The following is a 20706-nucleotide window of genomic DNA, read 5'->3' as shown; positions in this document are numbered from 1 at the left end:
GTGTAGGAGCTGCACCCAACATCTCCAACCTTTACCCGGTTCCAGGGTGCGGTTTAAGGCTCCACCTCCCACGTCGTGAACTCAGGTTCTGCATCCAGAGATGATCCACATCAGCAATTCCAGAGTCATAAAATAAACTGCCAAGGGCAAAGCACCAAAGGGAACCCATCACCCTCCCCGTTCCTGGATGGGAGGGGGTGGAGGTGGCTTTTCTTAGGGCTGCACCTCTCCCAGCAGCCTGTGCTGGGACAGAGACTTCGGTGAGGTTTTGCACCCATAAATAAGCAGGTTTTTTTCCCCCAAAGGGCTGAATTTCCTGTGTACGGCCGTTGTCACAAAAGAAGGAGCGAATTCCCAACCAGACCATGATGGATCGTCCACCTGCGCTGGCTCTGCTCCGTCCATCTCTTGGGGGTTTTTATTGGTGTTTCAGGACATTTGTATTCAGGAGGAAAACTCGGCAGCCTATCAGTCCCAGGAACCAAAAAAAAGTGAAAAAGAACAGAAAATGAAGGAGGATAATGATTTTTTGGGAGGCATCTTGTGGAGCTGAGAGCTTGGTTGTGATTTTTGGACATGCCGGAGGAGACCAACAGTGTCCCTGCAGCCCCACAACAACTGGGAGCTTGTGGAGAGCTGGGAACGAGGGGACAAGATGGTGGGGGGGGGGGGGGCCTTCAAGTGTCGGGACAGCCCAGCTGTGCCCTGTTACCTTGGGGACATCACATCCCTGGGGACATCATGTCCCCTACTGTCCCCAATGTCCCACCTTCTGCATTGGGAGACCATGCTCAAAATAAGGGGTGGAGGAGGGTTTTGGGGGGGGCGCTGTACCCACAGAAAGGGGGGGGGGGGGAACACATCAGGGGGTGTCATACCCAGCTCTGGGGGGGTCCCTGGGGTCATCCCCAGATGTGGGGAGGGAGACCAGGACAAGCTCCTGTCCCAGTTTGAGGTAAAAGAGAACCAACTTTCCATTGAGTAATTCTACGTCTCAGCTCAGCCTCGTCCAGGGAGCGGAGGGGACAGGAGGGGGGACCCCAAACTGACCAAGGGGGTGTTCCATCCCATCTCCCCCACGCTCCGTACAAAAGCCGAGGGATCAAAGGGGCAGCTCTTTCTCCAGTGGCTGATGTCCGAGATGGACCCTGTTCATCTGCTTTTGATCCCAATCCCTGCATTCCTGATCCCGGAGCCGGAATCCAGTTCCCACCCATTGCTGAGTCCAGGCTGGGGCTTCCCCAGTGCCTGACGGTGACGTCATCTTGGGAGATTGATACAGTTTTATAGATACTGTATCTATTTCGTTCCTTTCCTTTTCATTTTGTTATTAATATCTCATTAAAGTAGTTTAGTTCCTGCTCAACTTGTGAATCTCTTTCTCTCTCCTCCTCCTCTGCCAGGAACGAGAGGTGGGGGGAGAGCATCTCTCACTGTCGTGGGCCATTTCGGCCTCAACCTGAAATTTACCCTAAATCCCTTCTTCTGGGTTTCTGGTAGGAAAAAATAGAAATAAGGAAGGGAAAAGACCTGCATTTGGGTGAGGACGTTGCAATTAGAGCTTGGTTGTGATTTTTTGGACATGGCAGAGTAGCCCAGAAGTGTCCCTGCAGCCCCACAACAGCCAGGAGCATGTGGGGAGCCAGAGATGAGGGGACAAGATGGGGTTGGGGGGGCTTTGAGTGTCGGGACACCCCAGCTGTGTCCTGTCACCTTGGGAACCTCAGATGCCTGGGAAGGATGTGTCCCCTGCTGTCCCCAGTGTCCCACCATCTGCATGGGGAGCCCATGCCCAAAGTAAGGGGTGCAGGGAGGTTCATGGGGAGCTCTACCCATAGCTCCCATAGGGGTAGGTACATACCCAGCTAAGGAGGGGGTCCCTTTGTGTCATACCCAGCTCCGGGGGGGTCCCTGGGGTCATACCCAGCTGTAGGGAGGGGGACCAGGATGAACCCCGAGGGGTCTCAGGGACCCGTATCCATCCCTAGGGGTTGGGGACTAAGGAGAAGGGGAGATAAAGAGGGCCTATAACCTCCCAGGTCGGTGCAGTGTGGGGGTGTTCCAGAGCCAGCTCCAGGCATCCTCCCCCCTTTACCTGCACGGCAGCATCACCTGGAGTGGATCCGTTCATCGGATCCCATCATGGGAACCAGCCCCGGGACTCCAGGATGCCCCATCTGGGCTTTGTTCTCGGTTCCCACACACCCCAGCCCCTTCCCCACATCCCCCTGCCTCTTCCCGCATCACACTGGGCTCAGCCACCCCCAGTCCCCAGTCCAGGGCCACCCCCCGGTCCCCACAGCAGCAGCTGTCAATAACATGAAATATCGCTATAAAATAGCCCCAGGATGGGAATTCCTTCCACTCTCAGAAGTTTCCTCTTCTGCTGCACCACCTAAAGCTGCTCTGGGACAAACATGTTGTCACACGAAGAGCCAAAAATCCCCCAAATAAACAAAAAGGCACAGCCATCTTCAGCCAGTGCCCAAGTGGGAAGGGAATTGGGTAGAGAAAAAGCAGTTTTCTTCAGAAAAGGGTCATGGGGGCAGGAGGATGCTCAGAGTTAGTACAGTGTCGGGCAGAGCCCAGGGGATGCAAGGGGTTGTAAGGGGTTGCAAGAGGTTCCAGAGGGGTCCAAGAGGGCTTCCCAAAGGTTGAAGAGGTTGCAAGGGGATCCGAGGGGATACAAGGGGTTCAAGGTGTTCCAAGCAGGGTTCCGAGTGGTACCGAGGGGATCCAAGAGGATCCAAGAGGTTCCAGGGGACTGGAGAGGATTGGAGGGTGTTCCAAGTGGAATGCGAGGGCATCCAAGAGGTGCCAAGGGGTTCCAAGGAGTTTCAAGTGGATCCAAGAAGATGCAAGAGGGTTCAAGGAGTCAAAGAGATTCAAGGGGATGGAAGGGGGTCGAAGGGGATCCAAGAGATTCCAAGGGGTTCTAAGGGGGTTGAAAGGGTTGCAAGGGCATCCGAGGGGATACAAGGGGTTGAGGGTGTTCCATGGGGCTTCCAAGAGGTTTCAAGGGGATTCAAGGGGTTCCAGGAGAGTCCATGACAGTCGAAGAGGTCCCTTGCCCCTCAGCATGTTTGAACCCCAGCCAGCAGCTCCTTCACTCCACCCCCAAACTCCCCCACCAGGGTGGAGAGGAGAGGGAGAAAAGGAGGGGAAAACACCTCGTGGGTTGGAATAAAGAGAACACTTTAAGACAGCAGTTACGGTAGGGTAAAATAACATTATTAATCGTAAAATAATATACAAAATAAAGGGATACAACACCAGTTGCCCTCAGCACCTGAGGACTGATTGCCCAGCCCATCCCCAGCAGCAACTGAGTGTCCCAGCCCCCCAGCAGCCCCTGTTTCTATGCCCAGCAGGATGTCTGTGGGGTGGAATATCCCTTTGGCTGCCTCGTCCTGGCCGTGCTCCCTCTCGACTGCAAAGGGAAGCTGGAAAAGCCCTTGACTGATGTGAACATTTCTCAGCCACGTATAAAAATGTGAGTGATCAAGGTCATTCTTACACTAAATCCAAACATCAGCAGCTACTAGAAGAAAATTAACTCCATCAAAGCTGAAATGAGGACAACCTCCCCCTGTTGAGAACCTCCCAGCACTGTGGGGGACCCCACACCAGCCCCTGTCCCCTGTCCCTCACTCCCCCTCTTCTCCCTCAGCTGGGGCAGGGCAGAGAGGGACATCTCCTGCAGGGGCCAGGAGAGGAGAGCAGGGAGTCTCTGGAGAAGGGCAGGGGGTGCTGGAAGCTCTGGTAGGGCTGGTAGTGGGGCTGAGACTCTGGGGGGTGCTGCCACTGAGGCACAGCTCAGTTTTCCATGTTCCCACCCAAAACCAAGGGTGCAGGGTCTCCCCGTGGAATGAGGCTGGTGGGAAAGTGAAGATCTCGCCCCCGGTGTCGGCGTTGAGGAAAGTCACCAGCCCCCGTGTGCAGTCCAGAGAGACCCAGATCCTCCTGGGGAGTGGGGACTGGGACAGGTGGGTGCGAGCAGAGGTGAGAGCCTTGAACTGACCTTCCCAGTGCCAAACTGCCCAGATCCCTTCTTCAGGGCTCAGGAACACTTCCCTCTTCCTCTCCACGGACTCTCTGGCCACCCCAACACCCCACCATGAATCACCTCCCACCTCCCCCTTCACCTCCACCTCCCAGCAGTGCCTCCCCTCACGGAACCTCTCCTGGCCCAGCACACAGCGCCAACAACTAAATCTCTCAGGGGTGTCAGGCAGGTTCTGCAATGTGGCTCCACATCTCACACTTCTCAAATCCTCCGACAGGCCAAGCTGTGGATGAGCCGTGTTTGGATCCAGGGTCACCACATCTGCAGGGAACAGGAGGAGCCAGCGCATCAGCGCTCAGTCCTGGGCAGGTTTCACCACCACAGGGCCAGGATGTGCCCCATGGGGCAGGAGACTGGGGAACTCCTTCCTCCTCTCCATCCCCACCATGGCCACCGCTGAGTTCAGTCCCATGGGAAGAGGCCCTCGTGGGACCTTTGAGGAAGATGACACCTCTGGGGCACCACGGTGTAACTCAGAACGGGGTGGAACGGCAAGAAAACAGGGTGAGATCCATCCCAGTGCCATGGTCTGGGGGACGTGAGTCACCAACACGCCCAGGCATGGCCAGTCCCTTCACTGGACAGCCCAGTTACACCTCGCACAGAGGGAAAGGGAGAAGAACCACCCATAAAACAACATAAAAAAAATAAAAATACAGATTACCTGGATTCTCAGGAAGCAGAAACTTTCTCCAAGCTACAAGGAGAGACAAGAGCAGGTCATGTCCCATGGCTGGTCCCCAGTGGCTCTGGTCAGGGGAGAGGGTCCAGCCCTGCTCTGGTGTCCCAGAGCTGCCCACGCCCCACAGACACATCCCCTTGGGGTTTGAACGGACTCAGGGATGCAGGGATGGAGAGGAAGGGCAAGACGAGAAAGGGCCAAGCACAGAGCACCTGGGAGAGGGCATCAAGCCAGGAGGAGCTCATGGAGACTCACCCAGTGCTGCATCTCGTTGCTCTGGAAAGGAAAAACAGAAGCAATGAGTGATCAGAGCGGACAGCTTCTCAACCCCTGGCGGGAGAGGGCAGAGCTCTGGCTGAGCCCAAACTCCTTATATTTAGGGGATGGGAAAAGTCCCCTTGGTCCACAGGGAGGCGTCCCTGCACTCCTATCCCCACCCCAGCCCACCCAGGCACTCCGCAGTTATGCCTGTCTTAAGCAGAGATTTCAGGGTCAGCTTCATTTAAGCTCACTCAGTACTCCCTGCTTCTTCCCATGAGTCAGGACACCTCCTGTGCCCAGTTCCCAACCCCAGTGCCCTCCAATCCCCTTCTGGGCTCCATCAACCCACATCAATGACCACAGAAACATCAAGAACCACCCAAAGTCACATCCCTTTGTGGGGTCTCCTTTCTCAGGAGGCTTTGCTGGTGGCAGGGACCAGAAGGACTCACCCAGTTCTCTGGACTGCACCACTGGAAAGCAAAGGCAGAGGAAGAGGAGGTCAGGAGAGCAGCTGCTTTGTCACTGGGACCATCTGCCCAGGGTCCCTTGGACCTTCCCACCAGCCAGATGCTCTGCCCATGCTCCCTCTCCTCCCACCCATACCCCATGTCCTTGTCCCCATCCTTCCTTTGCCCAAAGAGCTTCCTTAATAAAGGCAAAACGTTATGGTGATGCAAACTCACCTTTCCTTCGGAAGAGATAAGCACTGAGGGCAGTTGACACCACTGAAACCAGGAGGAACACCCCCAGAGCTGCCATCCAGGGACGGGCATTGTGGAAAAAGGGAGCTGAGAAACAAAAAAACACTAGGAAAAGGCCCTCCTTGACTTCCTGCACCCCCTGATGTTCTTTCACCCCCCCTGAGATCAAACCCCCCCAAGCAGTGTGGCCAACCCCAGCCCTGCTGCCATCCTGCACCTGAGATGTGCAGGGACGACACCTCCTCCAGCTCCAGGCGGCTGTTCCTCACCACGCACGACACATTCCCCTCTCCCTTCCCGCTCACAACGATGACATCTTGGATCTCAAAGAGGCCCCTCTCATCAGGGGAACGTCTCTGGGAGACCGAGGGGAGAAGCTGCCCACCGGCATCCTTCCACAGCAGCTCCGGTGCTGGGTACCAGCCGGCCGATCGACACACCACCCGGATGCCTCCGTCCTCGTAAGCCTCCAGGGAGAGGAGAGGGACAGAGCCCATGGCTGGGGGAAGAGCCCGGGAAGGCCCTGAGTTAGGGATGGACCCAGCTCAAAGGCCAAGACCGAATCCCAGACCAGACACATCACAGGGTGCCCAGGGGGCTGTGGCCGGCCATGTGCTCCTCACACCGCCAAACCCACCCCAACATCTGCATCAACCGGAGAGCACTGATGCCAAATGACCCCAGATCTCCCATAGAACAGCCTGGCAGAGGACCATCAAGCAGCCGAGCTTTGGCAGCATCTCTGCATCGACACAGCATCATGAGGACACCACAGAGACCCAAAGCCACCGTGTCTGTGCTGCTCTGCCACAAAAACTCCTCCAGCACCACGGAGCCTGGACAGGCACGGACGGGAAAAGCCTCCTCATGCCTGACCTCTTTCAACAGCTCCTGGCCTTTGGCACTGAATGGATGGATGTGAGGATGGGACAAAGCTCTGGGAGGGACACACCAACCCAGGGACACCTGGAAAATCCCCAGTAAACACCATAGAGGCCACAAACCTGACACCTCCAGCTCCACCATAGCTTCTGCATAAGAGGCAGCATCTTGCACAGTGCAGACGTACAGGCCATCATCAGAGGGTCTCAAGCCAGAGATTCGCAAGTCCAGGCTCCCACTGGAGAGACCATCTCTGGACAACTCTGTCCTTCCAGCGTATCCCTCCATCTGCTCGCCATAGTGGTCCTCTCCGTTTCGGTAGAGGTGCACCGTTTCAGAGAATTGGTGCCGGATCCACCTGATCTCCAGGCTCCGAGCATCCACACGTGGGGACAAGTGACACGGCAGCACAACATCCTGCCCCACGGTAACAAGGAGAGGTTGTCCTGGTCCCACCACTCTGAACTCCGCTGGGTGACGGAGAAGGACACAGAGAGACAGAGATTGCACTCATGTTAATTTACGGGCATCACATGGCAAGGGGCCAGCTTGGCGTGAGCGGTGCCCTCTCCATCCCATGGGTGTTGCTTTGCCCTCCGTGTGGTCCAAAGACACTGGAGAAACAGGAGAGGGAGTGGGAGGACTCAAAGGAGAAGGAGGTTTTCTGGGGGTGGGAACTGCTCCAGAATATCGTGACCCCGACCCCAAAAATGACCTCCACCCCAGCCAGCCCTGGTAGAAGGGACAAACGCTTCGGGAGACAGCCACAGGATGGGACTGAAGATGCCCAAGGGAAAATGAAAGCAATGCGCAGCCGAGCTCTGGGCTCAGCTCCTCCTGCCCCACGGCACCTATCCCTGCCCCACATCTGCCACACGGAGCACGATCAGCCCCCCCAGCCCTACAGGATCCCTACCTGATCCCAGCCGGAGGAGGGGGAGAGTCAGGAAATGACTGAGCAGGCACCATGGGCTCGTGGGGAACCCCATCTGCAGCCGGAGCTGGAGAAGAGGGTGGGAAGGGAGGCAGAGGGAGGGCAAGGGGGGGTTACAGCCACCACGGAGGGGATGGGGAAGAACGGCTGCACCTGCCCCCCACACCACTCCAGAAATCCCACCAAACCACCTGCACCCTGACATCGGAAGGAACCCTTGGTCGAGGGCAGGAGGGGATCCACGCTCGGCTCCCGGTGCATCCCCTACTCTGCCCCACTGCCCTCCCCGGGATTTACTCTAAATCCCTTACAAGATTTTAAGTGAAATTAAATACTCTAAATTCCTCACAGAAAGGAAACCTACTCACCAGACCCGTACGAGCTGCAGGAGGAAGCAGCCTACAGGATACACCCAAGGTCTCACACTTACCCTCGCTTTCCGGATGCAGCTTTAGGGGTTTTTGGGCTGCCTTCAAACTCTACCGCCAGCACTTGAACACATTAAGGAGCAGAAAAAAATGAAAAAAAAGGGGAAGAAGGAAAAATATGTGCATTTGGGTGTGAGAAGGTTAAGGTTAATTTAGAGCTTGGTTGCGATTTTTGGACGTGGCGGAGGAGCCCAGCAGTGTCCCTGCAGCCCCACAACAGCCAGCAGCTTATGGGGAGCCAGGGATGAGGGGACAAGAAGGGTTTGGGGGGCTTTGAGTGCCGAGACACCCCAGCTGTGCCCTGTCCCTCTGCCCTGTCAACTTGGGGGCCTCAGATACCTGGGGAGGACACGTCCCTTGCTGTCCCAAACATCCCATCCACATCCGTACCCAAAATAAGTGGTGCGGGGGGGGGGAGGGGGGGTGCAATGGGCTGTACCCATAGCAGGGGTGGGTATGGAGTTTCTGAGGTTCGGGGGGGCATACCCAGCTCTGGGGGTCCTGGGGACTGTACCCACACCTGGGGATGTGGACAAGGGATGAGCCCGTCTCTAACCCAAAGGGGGTCCAGGAGCCCATATCCAACCCCAGGGGGGTCCAGGAGGTGCAGGGGGGCTGAAGAGGAGCAGGGGGCACCCACACATCCCCGACCAAGTCAGAGGAACAGGAAGGTCCCATTCCCAGCCCCGAGTATCCCCAACATCCCATTCCCAGCAGATCCCACCCCCCGGTGCCCGGCCCCAATTCATCTTTCAGCTCTGGAGCAGCTGCAGCGATTCACCATTGTAATAAATCCATCTAAAATAGCCCCAGGATGGGAAATTCCTTCCATGGTCATAAGTTTCCTCTTCTGCTGCACCTAAAGCCACTCTGGGACAAAGATGTTTCCACGTATGGACCCAAAAATCCTTAAAATAACCCAAAAAAATGCAGCCGCCTTCACCCAGTGCCCAACTGGGAAGGGAATTGGGTAGAGAAAAAGCAGTTTTCTTCAGAAAAGTGTCACGGGATGCAGCAGGATGCTCACGGTGAGTACATGCCAGGCAGAGCCCAGGGGATGCAAGGGGTTGTAAGAGGTTGCAAGAGGATCCAGAGGGGTCCAAGAGAGGTTTCGGGGGGGTTGAAGGGGTTGCAAGGGGATCCGAGGGGATCCAAGGGGTTGCAAGAGGTTCCAAGCGGGGTTCCGAGTGGTACTGAGGGGATCCAAGGGGATCCAAGAGGTTCCAGGGCATCTGAGGGGATTGGAGGGGGTTCTGAGTGGAATCCGAGGGGATCCAAGAGGCGGCAAGGGGTTCCAAGGAGTTTCATGGTAATCCAAGAAGATGCAAGAGGTTCAAGGAGTCCAAGGGATCCAAGGGGATCAAAGAGGGTCAAAGAGGATCCAGGAGGTTCCAAGGGCACCCAAAGGGTTCTAAGGGGCTTCCAAGAGGTTGCAAGGGGATCCAAGGGGTTCCAGGAAAGTCCATGAGGGTCCAAGAGGTCCCTTGCCCCTCAGCATGTTTTAACCCAGACAGCAGCTCCTTCACTCCGCCCCCAAACTCCCCCACCAGGGTGGAGAGGAGAGGGAGAAAAGGAGGGGAAAACACCTCGTGGGTTGGAATAAAAACAACACTTTAAGACAACAGTTATGGTAGAGTAAAATAACATTATTAATCGTAAAATAATATACAAAATAAAGGGATACAACACCAGTTGCCCTCAGCACCTGAGGACTGATAGCCAATGTCATCCCCAGCAGTGATGGAGGGTCCCAGCCCCCCAGCAGCCCCCGTTTCTATCCCCAGCAGGATGTCTGTGGGGTGGAATATCCCTTTGGCTGCCTCATCCTGGCCGTGCTCCCTCTCGGCTGCAAAGGGAAGCTGGAAAAGCCCTTGACTGATGTGAACATTTCTCAGCCACGTATAAAAATGTGTGTGATCAAGGTCATTCTCACACTAACTCCAAACATCAGCAGCTACTAGAAGAAAATTAACTCCATCAAAGCTGAAACGAGGGCACCCCCCCCTTTCTCAGAGTCTCCCAGCACCAGGGGGACCCCACAGCAGCCCCTGTTCCCTGCCCCTCACTCCCCCTCTGCTCCCTGGGCTGGGGCAGGGCAGAGAGGGACATCTCCTGCAGGGTCCAGGAGAGGAGAGCAGGGAGTCTCTGGAGAGGGACAGGGTTTGCTGGAGGCTTTGGTGGGGCTGGAAGTGGGGTTGAGGGTCTGGGGGGTGCTGCCCCTGAGGCACAGCTGGGTTTCAACTTTTCTCACCCAAAACCAGGGGCGCAGGGTCTCCCCGTGGAATGAGGCTGGTGGGAAAGTGAAGATCTCAACCCCAGTGTTGGCGTTGAGGAAAGTCACCAGCCCCCGTGTGCAGTCCAGAGAGACCCAGATCCTCCTGGGGACCAGGGACAGGGACAGGACGGTGGGAGGAGAGGTGAGAGCCTTGAACTGCCCTTTATAGCGTCGAACTGCCCAGACCCCTTCTTCAGGGCTCAGGAACACTCCCCTCTTCCTCTCCATGGACTCTCTGGCCACCCCAACACCCCACCATGAATCACCTCCCACCTCCCCCTTCACCTCCACCTCCCAGCAGTGCCTCCCCTCACGGAACCTCTCCTGGCCCAGCACACAGCACCAATAACTAAATCTCTCAGGGGTGTCAGGCAGGTTCCACCGTGTGGTTCCACATCTCACACTTCTCAAATCCTCCGACAGGACAAGCAGTGGATGAGCCGTGTTTGGATCCAGGGTCACCACGTCTGCAGGGAACAGGAGGAGCCAGAGCATCAGCGCTCAGTCCTGGGCAGGTTTCACCACCCGGGGGCCAGGATGTGCCCCATGGGGCAGGAGACTGGGCAACTCCTTCCTCCTCTCCGTCCCCACCATGGCCACCGCTGAGTTCAGTCCCATGGGAAGAGGCCCTCGTGGGACCTTGGAGGAAGATGTCACCTCTAGGGCACTCAGAACGGGGTGGTACAGCAAGAAAACAGGGTGAGATCCATCCCAGTGCCATGGTCTGGGGGGTCTGAGTCACCAACACGCCCAGGCATGGCCAGTCCCTTCACTGGACAGCCCAGTTACACCTCGCATAGAGGGAAAGGGAGAAGAACCACCCATAAAATAACATAAAAGAATTTAAAATAATACATATTACCTGGATTGTCAGGAAGCAAAAACTTTCTCCAAGCTACAAGGAGAGACAAGAGCAGGTCACATCCAATGGCCAGTCCACAGCGGCTCTGGGAAGGGCAAAGGGCCCATCCCTGGTCTGGTGGCCCCAAGCTGCCCACCCCCCCAGGCACATCCCCTTGCGGTTTCCCCAGATCCAGGGGATGCAGGGATTGAGAAGACAGGCAAGGAGGGAAAGGAACATGCCCAGAGCACCCAGGAGAAGACAGGGAGCCAGGTGGAGCTCACGGAGACTCACCCAGTGCTGCATCTCGTTGCTCTGGAAAGGAAAAACAGAAGCAATGAGTGATGAGAGGGGACAGCTTCTCACCCCATGGCCAATCCTTTCGGAGTGGGCAGAGCTTGGGCGGATCCCAAATTCCTTCTGTCTGGGGACTGGGAACAGACCCCCAAAGCCTCTGAGTGACTCCCTCCAGCCTGCTCATGTCCCGCAGCTTGTGCCCTGGGACTCTGGGCATGGGAGAGGGTCCATCCCTGCTCTGGTGTCCCCAAGCTGCCCACCCCAGCAAGCACATCCCCTCATTGTTTGCCCGGACCCAGTGGTTGCAGGGATGGAGAGGATGGGCAAGAGGGGAAGGGGCCAAGCCCAGAGCGCCCAGGAGAAGAGAGGGAGCCAGGAGGAGCTCACAGAGACTCACCCAGTGCTGCGTCTCGTTGCTCTGGAAAGGAATAACAGAAGCAATGAGTGATGAGAGGGGACAGCTTCTCACCCCATGGCTGCTCCTGTAGGAGTGGGCAGAGCCTGGGCAGATCCCAAACTTCTTCTGTCTGGGGACTGGGAACAGATGCCCAAACTATCTGAATGGCTCCCTCCAGGCTGGTCATGTCCCGCGGCTGGTCCCCAGGGACTCTGGGCATGGAAGAGGATCCAGCCCTTGTCTAGTGTCCCCGAGCTGCACCCCCCCTCTCTCCCCCCCAGGCACATCCCCTTGTTATTTGTCCGGATCCAGGGGATGCAGGGATGGTGGGGATGGGCAAGGGGCAAAGGGGTTGAACATAGAGGGCCCAGGAGAGGACACGCAGCCAGGAGGAGCTCACGGAGACTCACTCAGTGCTGCATCTCGTTGCGCTGGAAAGGAAAAACAGAAGCAATGAGTGATGAGAGGGGACAGCTTCTCACCCCATGGCCAATCCTTTTGGAGTGGGCAGAGCTTGGGCAGATCCCAAACTTCTTCTGTCTGGGGACTGGGAACAGACCCCCAAAGACTGTGAATGGTTCCCTCCAGCCTGCTCATGTTCCGCAGCCTGTGCCCAGGGACTCTGGGCATGGGAGAGGGTCCATCCCTGCTCTGGTGTCCCCAAGCTGCCCACCCCAGCAAGCACATCCCCTCATTGTTTGCCCGGACCCAGTGGTTGCAGGGATGGTGGGGACAGGCAAGGGGGGAAAGGGATCGAACATAGAGGGCCCAAGAGAAGATACTGAGCCAAGAAGAGGTCATGGTTACTCACCCAGGAGTGCACCTTGTTCCTCTGGAAAGCAAAAGGAATATTTGATCAGACAGGACAGCTTCTCATCCCAAAAGTGCTCAAGAAGGAGTAAGCAGAGCTGGGGAAACCCTAAATTGCTTCTTTTTGGGGAGTGGGAAAATACTCCCTGGGTCCCAGGGATGGTTCCCTCCAGCCTGGTCATGATCCACAGCTGGTCCCCAGGGACTCCAGGCATGGGAGAGGGTCCAGCCCTACTCTGTTGTCCTGGAGCTTCGCAACACTCCAGGCATCTCCCCTCGGGGTTTCCCCAGATCCATGGGATGCAGGGGTGGAGAGGATGGGCAGGAGGGGAAGGGGCTGAGCATAGAGCACTCGGGAGAGGACACGGAGCCAGGAGGAGTTCATGGAGACTCACCCAGTTCCGCATCTCGTTGCTCTGGAAAGGAAAAACAGAAGCAATGAGTGATGAGAGGGGACAGCTTCTCACCCCATGGCCAATCCTTTCGGAGTGGGCAGAGCTTGGGCGGATCCCAAATTCCTTCTGTCTGGGGACTGGGAACAGACCCCCAAAGCCTCTGAGTGGCTCCCTCCAGCCTGCTCATGTCCCGCAGCTTGTGCCCTGGGACTCTGGGCATGGGAGAGGGTCCATCCCTGCTCTGGTGTCCCCAAGCTGCCCACCCCAGCAAGCACATCCCCTCATTGTTTGCCCGGACCCAGTGGTTGCAGGGATGGAGAGGATGGGCAAGAGGGGAAGGGGCCAAGCCCAGAGCGCCCAGGAGAAGAGAGGGAGCCAGGAGGAGCTCACAGAGACTCACCCAGTGCTGCGTCTCGTTGCTCTGGAAAGGAATAACAGAAGCAATGAGTGATCAGATGGGACAGCTTCTCACCCCATGGCTGCTCCTGTAGGAGTGGGCAGAGCTTGGGCAGATCCCAGACTTCTTCTGTCTGGGGACTGGGAACAGACCCCCAAACTATCTGAATGGCTCCCTCCAGCCTGATCATGTCCCGCAGCTGGTCCCCAGGGACTCTCGGCATGGAAGAGGGTTCAGCCCTTGTCTAGTGTCCCCGAGCTGCACCCCCCCTCTCTCCCCCCCAGGCACATCCCCTTGTTATTTGTCCGGATCCAGGGGATGCAGGGATGGTGGGGACGGGCAAGGGGCAAAGGGGTTGAACATAGAGGGCCCAGGAGAGGACACGCAGCCAGGAGGAGCTCACGGAGACTCACCCAGTTCTGCATCTCGTTTCCCTGGAAAAGAAAAAACAGAAGCAATGAGTGATCAGAAAAAAACATCATCTCATCACACACCTGAAACCGCAATAGTGGGCAGATCCCAAATTCCTCTTTTTGAGAGTGGGAAAACACCACCAAACCCTGTGAATGGCTCCCTCCAGCCTAGTCAAGTCCCACAACTGGTCCCCAGGGATTGTGGTGAAGGGAGAGGGTCCATCCCTGCTCTGGTGTCCCCGAGATGCCCACACCCCGGCACTTCTCTTCAGGGTTTGCCCAGACCCTCATGCAGGGGGGATGCAGGGATGGAGAGGACGGGCAAGAGGGGAAGGGGCCAAGCCCAGAGCACCCAGGAGAAGAGAGGGAGCCAGGAGGAGCTCACGGAGACTCACTCAGTGCTGCATCTCGTTGCGCTGGAAAGGAAAAACAGAAGCAATGAGTGATGAGAGGGGACAGCTTCTCACCCCATGGCCAATCCTTTTGGAGTGGGCAGAGCTTGGGCAGATCCCAAACTTCTTTTGTCTGGGGACTGGGAACAGACCCCCAAAGCCTGTGAATGGCTCCCTCCAGCCTGCTCATGTCCCACGGCTGGTCCCCAGGGACTCTGGGCATGGGAGAGGGTCCATCCCTGCTCTGGTGTCCCCAAGCTGCCCACCCCAGCAAGCACATCCCCTCATTGTTTGCCCGGACCCAGGGGTTGCAGGGATGGTGGGGACAGGCAAGGGGGGAAAGGGATCGAACATAGAGGGCCCAAGAGAAGATATTGAGCCAAGAAGAGGTCATGGTTACTCACCCAGGAGTGCACCTTGTTCCTCTGGAAAGCAAAAGGAATATTTGATCAGACAGGACAGCTTCTCATCCCAAAAGTGCTCAAGAAGGAGTAAGCAGAGCTGGGGAAACCCTAAATTGCTTCTTTTTGGGGAGTGGGAAAATACTCCCTGGGTCCCAGGGATGGTTCCCTCCAGCCTGGTCATGATCCACAGCTGGTCCCCAGGGACTCCAGGCATGGGAGAGGGTCCAGCCCTACTCTGTTGTCCTGGAGCTTCGCAACACTCCAGGCATCTCCCCTCGGGGTTTCCCCAGATCCATGGGATGCAGGGGTGGAGAGGATGGGCAGGAGGGGAAGGGGCTGAGCATAGAGCACTCAGGAGAGGACACAGAGCCAGGAGGAGTTCATGGAGACTCACCCAGTTCCGCATCTCGTTGCTCTGGAAAGGAAAAACAGAAGCAATGAGTGATGAGAGGGGACAGCTTCTCACCCCATGGCCAATCCTTTCGGAGTGGGCAGAGCTTGGGCGGATCCCAAACTTCTTTTGTCTGGGGACTGGGAACAGACCCCCAAAGACTGTGAATGGCTCCCTCCAGCCTGGTCATGTCCCGCGGCTGGTCCCCGGGGACTCTGGGCATGGGAGAGGGTCCATCCCTGCTCTGGTGTCCCCAAGCCGCCCACCCCAGCAAGCACATCCCCTCGGGGTTTTACCCAGACCCAGGGGATGCAGGGATGGTGGGGACAGGCAAGGGGGGAAAGGGATCGAACACAGAGGGCCCAGGACAGAACATTGATCCAAGAAGAGGTCATGGTTACTCACCCAGGAGTGCACCTTGTTCCTCTGGAAAGCAAAAGGAATATTTGATCAGAGAGGACAACTTCTTATCCCAAAAGTGCTCAAGAAGGAGTAAGCAGAGCTGGGGAAACCCCAAATTGCTTCTTTTGGGGGAGTGGGAAACACTCCCTGGGTCCCAGGGATGGTTCCCTCCAGCCTAGTCTTGTCCCACAGCTGGTCCCCAGGGACTCGGGGCATGGGAGAGGGTACATCCCTGGTCTGGTGTCCCCAAGTTGCACACCCCCCAGGCACATCCCCTCATTTTGCCTGCACGCAGGGGATGCAGGGATAGTGGGGATGGGCAAAGGGGGAAGGGGTCAAACACAAAGATACAGGAAGAGGACAGAAAGCTAGGAGGAGTTCACGGAGACTCACCCAGTGCTGCATCTCGTTGCTCTGGAAAGGAAAAAACAAAAGCAATGAGTGATGAGAGGGGACAGCTTCTCATCACACGCCTGCAACCACAGGAGTGGGCAGATCCCAAACTCCTCCTTTTTGAAAGTGGGAAAACACCCCCCAAACCCTGTGAGTGGCTCCCTCCAGCCTGGTCAAGTCCCACAAACTGTCCCCAGAGACTCTGGTGAGGGGAGAGGGTCCATCTCTGCTCTGGTGTCCCCGAGATGCCAACCCACCAGGCACCTCCCCTCGGGGTTTTCATGGACTCAGGGGATACAGAGATGGAGAGGGCAGGCAAGAGGGGAAGGGGCCAAGCAGAAAGCACCCGGGAGAGGACACGGAGCCAGGAAGAGCTCACAGAGACTCACTCAGTGCTGCATCTCGTTTCCCGGGAAAAGAAAAAACAAACTCAATGAGTGATGAGAGGGGACAGCTTCTCTCCTCATGGTGTGAGCAGGCAGAGTTCAGGCTGAGCCCAAACTCCTTCTGTTTAGGGAATGGGAAAAGCCCCCTTGGCTCACAGAGGGGCTCCCTGCCCTCCTATCCCCTGCCCACCCAGACACTCTGCAGTTACATCTGACTTAAGCAGAGATTTAAGGCTCAGCTTCATTTAAGCTCACTCAATACTCATCTCCATTTCTTCCCAGGAGCCAGGACATCTCCTGTGCCCAGTTCCCAACCCCAGTGCTCTCCAGTCCCCTTCTGGGCTCCATCAACCCACATCAATGACCACACAAACATCAAGAGCCAACCAAAGCCACATCCTTCCCAGGGGACTCCTTTCTCAGGAGGCTTTGCTGGTGGCAGGGGACAGAAGGACTCACCCAATTCTCTGGACTGCACCACTGGAAAGCAAAAGCAGAGGAAGAGGAGGTCATGAAAGCAGCTGCTTCATCACTGGGACCATCTCCCCAGGGTCTCTAGGACCTTCCCACCAGCCAGATGCTCTGCCCATGCTCCCTCTCCTCCCAACCATACCCTGTGTCCTTGTCCCCATCCTTCCTTTGCCAAAAGACCACCTTTAATGAAGGCAAAACCTGTTCTGACACAACTCTGATCCCGTTCTGCGTACGTCCATGGGCCTCACTCCACCCTGAGCCCCTCCACTCCATCCCCCCCACCACAAACTCACCTTTCCTTCGGAAGAGATAAGCAATGACACCAAAACACATCAGTAAAAGCAGGAGGAGCACACCCAGAGCTGCCATCCAGTGTTGGGCATTGTGGAAAAAGGGAGCTGAGAAACAAAAGAAACACAGGAAAAGGCCTCATTTTACACTCCCCTGTGTGAGGAGAAGAAAAAAGCCAAAACAACCCCAAAGTTCCAGCTCCTAAAGTCTTGTGCTTGGAGCCCTGGGCTCAAGGAGACATCCTCCTCCCCATCCCATGGACACCCCAAAGCTCACCTGAAGCACACCAGGATCACGTTATCTCCTCTGCTAAAACTCACCTGTGGGTGCACCCCCCTCCTCTTCCCGTACCCCCCGCATGTTTCTCCAGCCCCCTGAGATCAAACCCCCCCCAAACAGCACGGCCAACCCCAGCCCTGCTGCCATCCTGCACCTGAGATGTGCAGGGACGACGCCTGCTCCTGCTCCAGGCGGCTGTTCCTCACCACGCACGACACGTTCCCCTCTCCCTTCCCGCTCACAACGATGACATCTTGGATCTCAAAGAGGCCCCTCTCGTCAGGGGAACGTCTCAGGGAGACCGAGGGGAGATGCTGCCCACCGGCATCCTTCCACAGCACCTGCGGTGGCGGGTACCAGCCGGCCGATCGACACACCACCCGGATGCCTCCGTCCTCGTAAGCCTCCAGAGAGAGGAGAGGGACAGAGCCCATGGCTGGGGGAAGAGCCCAGGGTTGCCCTGAGTTAGGGATGGACCCAGCTCAAAGGCCAAGAACCCCATGCCAGACACATCACAGGGTGCCCAGGTGGCTGTAGGGCCGGCCACATGCTCCTCACACCACCAAACCCACCCCAACGTCTTCATCAACCGGAGAGCACTGATGCCAAATAACCCCAGATCTCCCATAAAACAGCCTGGCAGAGGAGCACCCAGCGGCTGAGCTTTGGCACCTCAAGGCACCGTCTCTGTATTGACACAGCATCATGAGGACACCACAGAGACCCAAAGCCACCATGTCCATGCCACTCCGCCCCAAAAACTCCTCCAGCACCACGTGCGTACTCCCTCCTGGTCAGGCACAGATGGGAAGAGACCCCTCATACCCGACCTCTCTCAATGCCTCTTGGCATTTGCCACTAAATAGATCAACATGAGAATGGGAGAGAGCTCTGGGAGGGACACACCAACCCAGGGACACCTGCACCATCCCCAGAAAACACCACAGCAGCCACAAACCTGCCACCTTCAGGTCCACTGTAGCTTCTCCATAAGAGGCAGCATCTTGCACAGTGCAGACGTACTGGCCATCATCAGAGGGTCTCAAGCCAGAGAGTCGCAAGTCCAGGCTCCCACTGGAGAGACCATCTCTGGACAACTCTGTCCTTCCAGCGTATTCCTCCATCTGCTCGCCATAGTGGTTCCCTCCGTTTCGGTAGAGGTGCACCGTTTCAGAGAATTGGTGCCGGATCCACCTGATCTCCAAGCTCTGAGCATCCACGCGTGGGGACAAGTGACACGGCAGCACGACGTCCTGCCCCACGGTGGCAAGGAGAGGTTGACCTGGTCCCACCACTCTGAACTCCGCTGGGTGACGGAGAAGGACACAGAGAGACAGAGATTGCACTCATGTTAATTTACGGGCATCGCATGGCAAGGGGCCAGCCTGGCGTGAGCGGTGCCTGCTCCATCCCATGGGTGTTGCTTTGCCCTCCCAGTGGCCCAAAGACACTGGAGAAACTGGAGAGGGAGGGGGAGAAGGAGAAGGAGAAGTAGGTTTCCTGGGGTGGGGTCCTGCTCCAGAAAGTTGTTCTGGGGGTGTTTCGGGGTGAAAGTTTTTTACCCCAAAAAATTACCCCCACCCTGAAAATGACCCCCACCTCACCCCAGCCAGCCCTGGTAGAAGGGACAAAGGCTTCGGGGGAGCACCACAGGGTGGGACTGAAGATGTCCCAGGGCAGTGGACATGTGGCATCACAAGACCAAAGGAAAGTGAAAGCAATGCACAGCTGAGCTCTTGGCTCAGCTCCTCCTGCCCCATGGCACCCCCCACGCCCCACATCTGCCACCCGGAGCATGATCAGCCCCCCCAGCCCTGCAGGATCCCTACCTGATCCCAGCTGGAGGAGGTGGAGAGTCAGGAAATGACCGAGGAAGCACCATGGGCTCGTGGGGAACCCCATCTGCTGCCGGAGCTGGAGAAGAGGGTGGGAAGGGAGGCAGAGGGAGGGCAAGGGGGGGTTACAGCCACCACGGAGGGGATGGGGAAGAAGGGCTGCACCTGCCCCCCCCACCACTCCAGATCCCATCAAACCACCTGCACCCTGACGTCGCAAGGAACCCATGGTCGAGGGCAGGACAGGATCCACGCGCGGCTCCCGGTGCATCCCCTCCTCTGCCCCACTGCCCTAACCAGGATTTACTCAAAATCCCTTCCAAAGACTTTAAATTCATTAAATATTTTAAATCCCCTGCGGAAAGGAAATTCACTCACCCGAGGTGTAGGAGTTGCACCCAACATCTCCAACCTTTACCCAGTTCCAGGGTGCAGTTTAAGGCTCCACCTCCCACGTCGTGAACTCAGGTTCTTCATCCAGAGATGATCCACATCAGCAATTCCAGAGTCATAAAAGTAAACACCAAGGGCAAAGCACCAAAGGGAACCCATCACCCTCCCCGTTCCTGGACAGGAGGGGGTGGAGGTGGCTTTTTCCAGGGCTGCACCTCTCCCCGCAGCCTGTGCTGGGGCAGAGACATTGGCGAGGTTTTGCACCCATAAATAAGTGGTTCTTTTTCCCCAAAAAGGGCTGGTTTTCCTGTGTACGGCCATTGTCAAAAGGAAGGAGCAAACCCCCAAGCAGACCACGATGAATCGCCACCTGTTCTGCCTCTGCTCCATCCATCTCTTGGGGGTTTTTATTGGTGTTTCAAGATATTTCTCTATTTGGGAAGAAAACTCAGCAGTCCATCGGTCCCAGGAACCAAAAAAAGGAGGAAAAGAACTGAAAATGAAGGATAGTAAGGTTTGTTTTGGGGGAATCATGTAAAGCTGAAAGCTTGGTTGTGATTTTTGGAGATGGCTGATGAGCCCAGCAGTGTCCCTGCAGCCCCACAACAGCCGGGAGCTTGTGGGGAGCGAGGAATGAGGGCACAAGATGGGATTGGGGGGGCTTTGAGTGTCGGGATACCCCAGCTGTACCCTGTCACCTAGGGGACCTCAGGTGCCTGGGGAGGACATGTCCCCTGCTGTCCCCAATGTCCCACCATATACATGGGGAGCTCATGTCCAAAGTAAGGGTTGCGAGGAGGTTCATGGGGAGCTGTACCCATAGCTCCCATAGGGGTAGGAACCAGGGGGGGTCATAGCCAGCTCCGGGGGGGTCCCTGGGGTCATCCCCAGATGTGGGGAGGGAGACCAGGGTGAGCCGCGAGGGGTGTCAGGAACCCGTACCCAGCCCTAGCGGGCGGGGGAATAAGGAGAAGGGGAGCTAAAGAGGGCCCATAACTTCCCGGGTTGGTGCAGCATGGGGGGGTTCCAGAGCCTGGTCCAGGCATCCTCCCCCCGTTACCCGCACAGCAGCATCACCTGGAGCGGATCCGGTTATCGGAACCTGCTCCGGTCATGGGAACTGACCCCGGCAGTCGGCAATTCCCAGTCTGAGCTTTGTTCTTGGTTCCCGCAGCCCCAGCCCCTTCCTGCGTGTCCCCCTGCCCCTTCCCACATCCTGCTGGGCTCAGCCACCCCCGGTCCCTGATCCAGGGCCACCCCCGGTCCCTGCAGCAGCGGCTGTCA

The 20706-nt window shown here is 56.9% G+C and overlaps 2 protein-coding genes across 2 annotated transcripts; both read right to left on the bottom strand.

Annotated features, from left to right (window-relative positions):
* Positions 1–3647: 3647 nt before the first annotated feature.
* On the bottom strand, positions 3648–7584 carry LOC141476123 (butyrophilin subfamily 1 member A1-like). Its single transcript, XM_074164726.1, has 8 exons — positions 7512–7584; positions 6718–7065; positions 5931–6212; positions 5696–5800; positions 5462–5482; positions 5004–5024; positions 4731–4763; positions 3648–4327 (listed from the first exon to the last, which is right to left on the bottom strand). The coding sequence occupies exons 1-8, from the start codon at positions 7582–7584 to the stop codon at positions 3648–3650; spliced, it is 1563 nt and encodes a 520-aa protein (XP_074020827.1).
* A 2435-nt stretch (positions 7585–10019) lies between these two features.
* LOC141476152 (butyrophilin subfamily 3 member A2-like) lies at positions 10020–19096 on the bottom strand. The gene is made up of 10 exons (XM_074164755.1): positions 19024–19096; positions 18153–18500; positions 17349–17630; positions 16918–17022; positions 16606–16630; positions 16125–16138; positions 15375–15395; positions 13783–13803; positions 11095–11127; positions 10020–10699 (listed from the first exon to the last, which is right to left on the bottom strand). Exons 1-10 carry the CDS (start codon positions 19094–19096, stop codon positions 10020–10022), a joined length of 1602 nt encoding a protein of 533 aa, XP_074020856.1.
* Positions 19097–20706: the final 1610 nt, after the last annotated feature.

The sequence above is a fragment of the Numenius arquata genome, chromosome 28, assembly GCF_964106895.1.
Source record: "Numenius arquata chromosome 28, bNumArq3.hap1.1, whole genome shotgun sequence".
Lineage (NCBI taxonomy): Eukaryota > Metazoa > Chordata > Aves > Charadriiformes > Scolopacidae > Numenius > Numenius arquata.
Note: the sequence above shows the minus strand (reverse complement) of the source record. Positions and strands in the feature narration are given on the sequence as shown.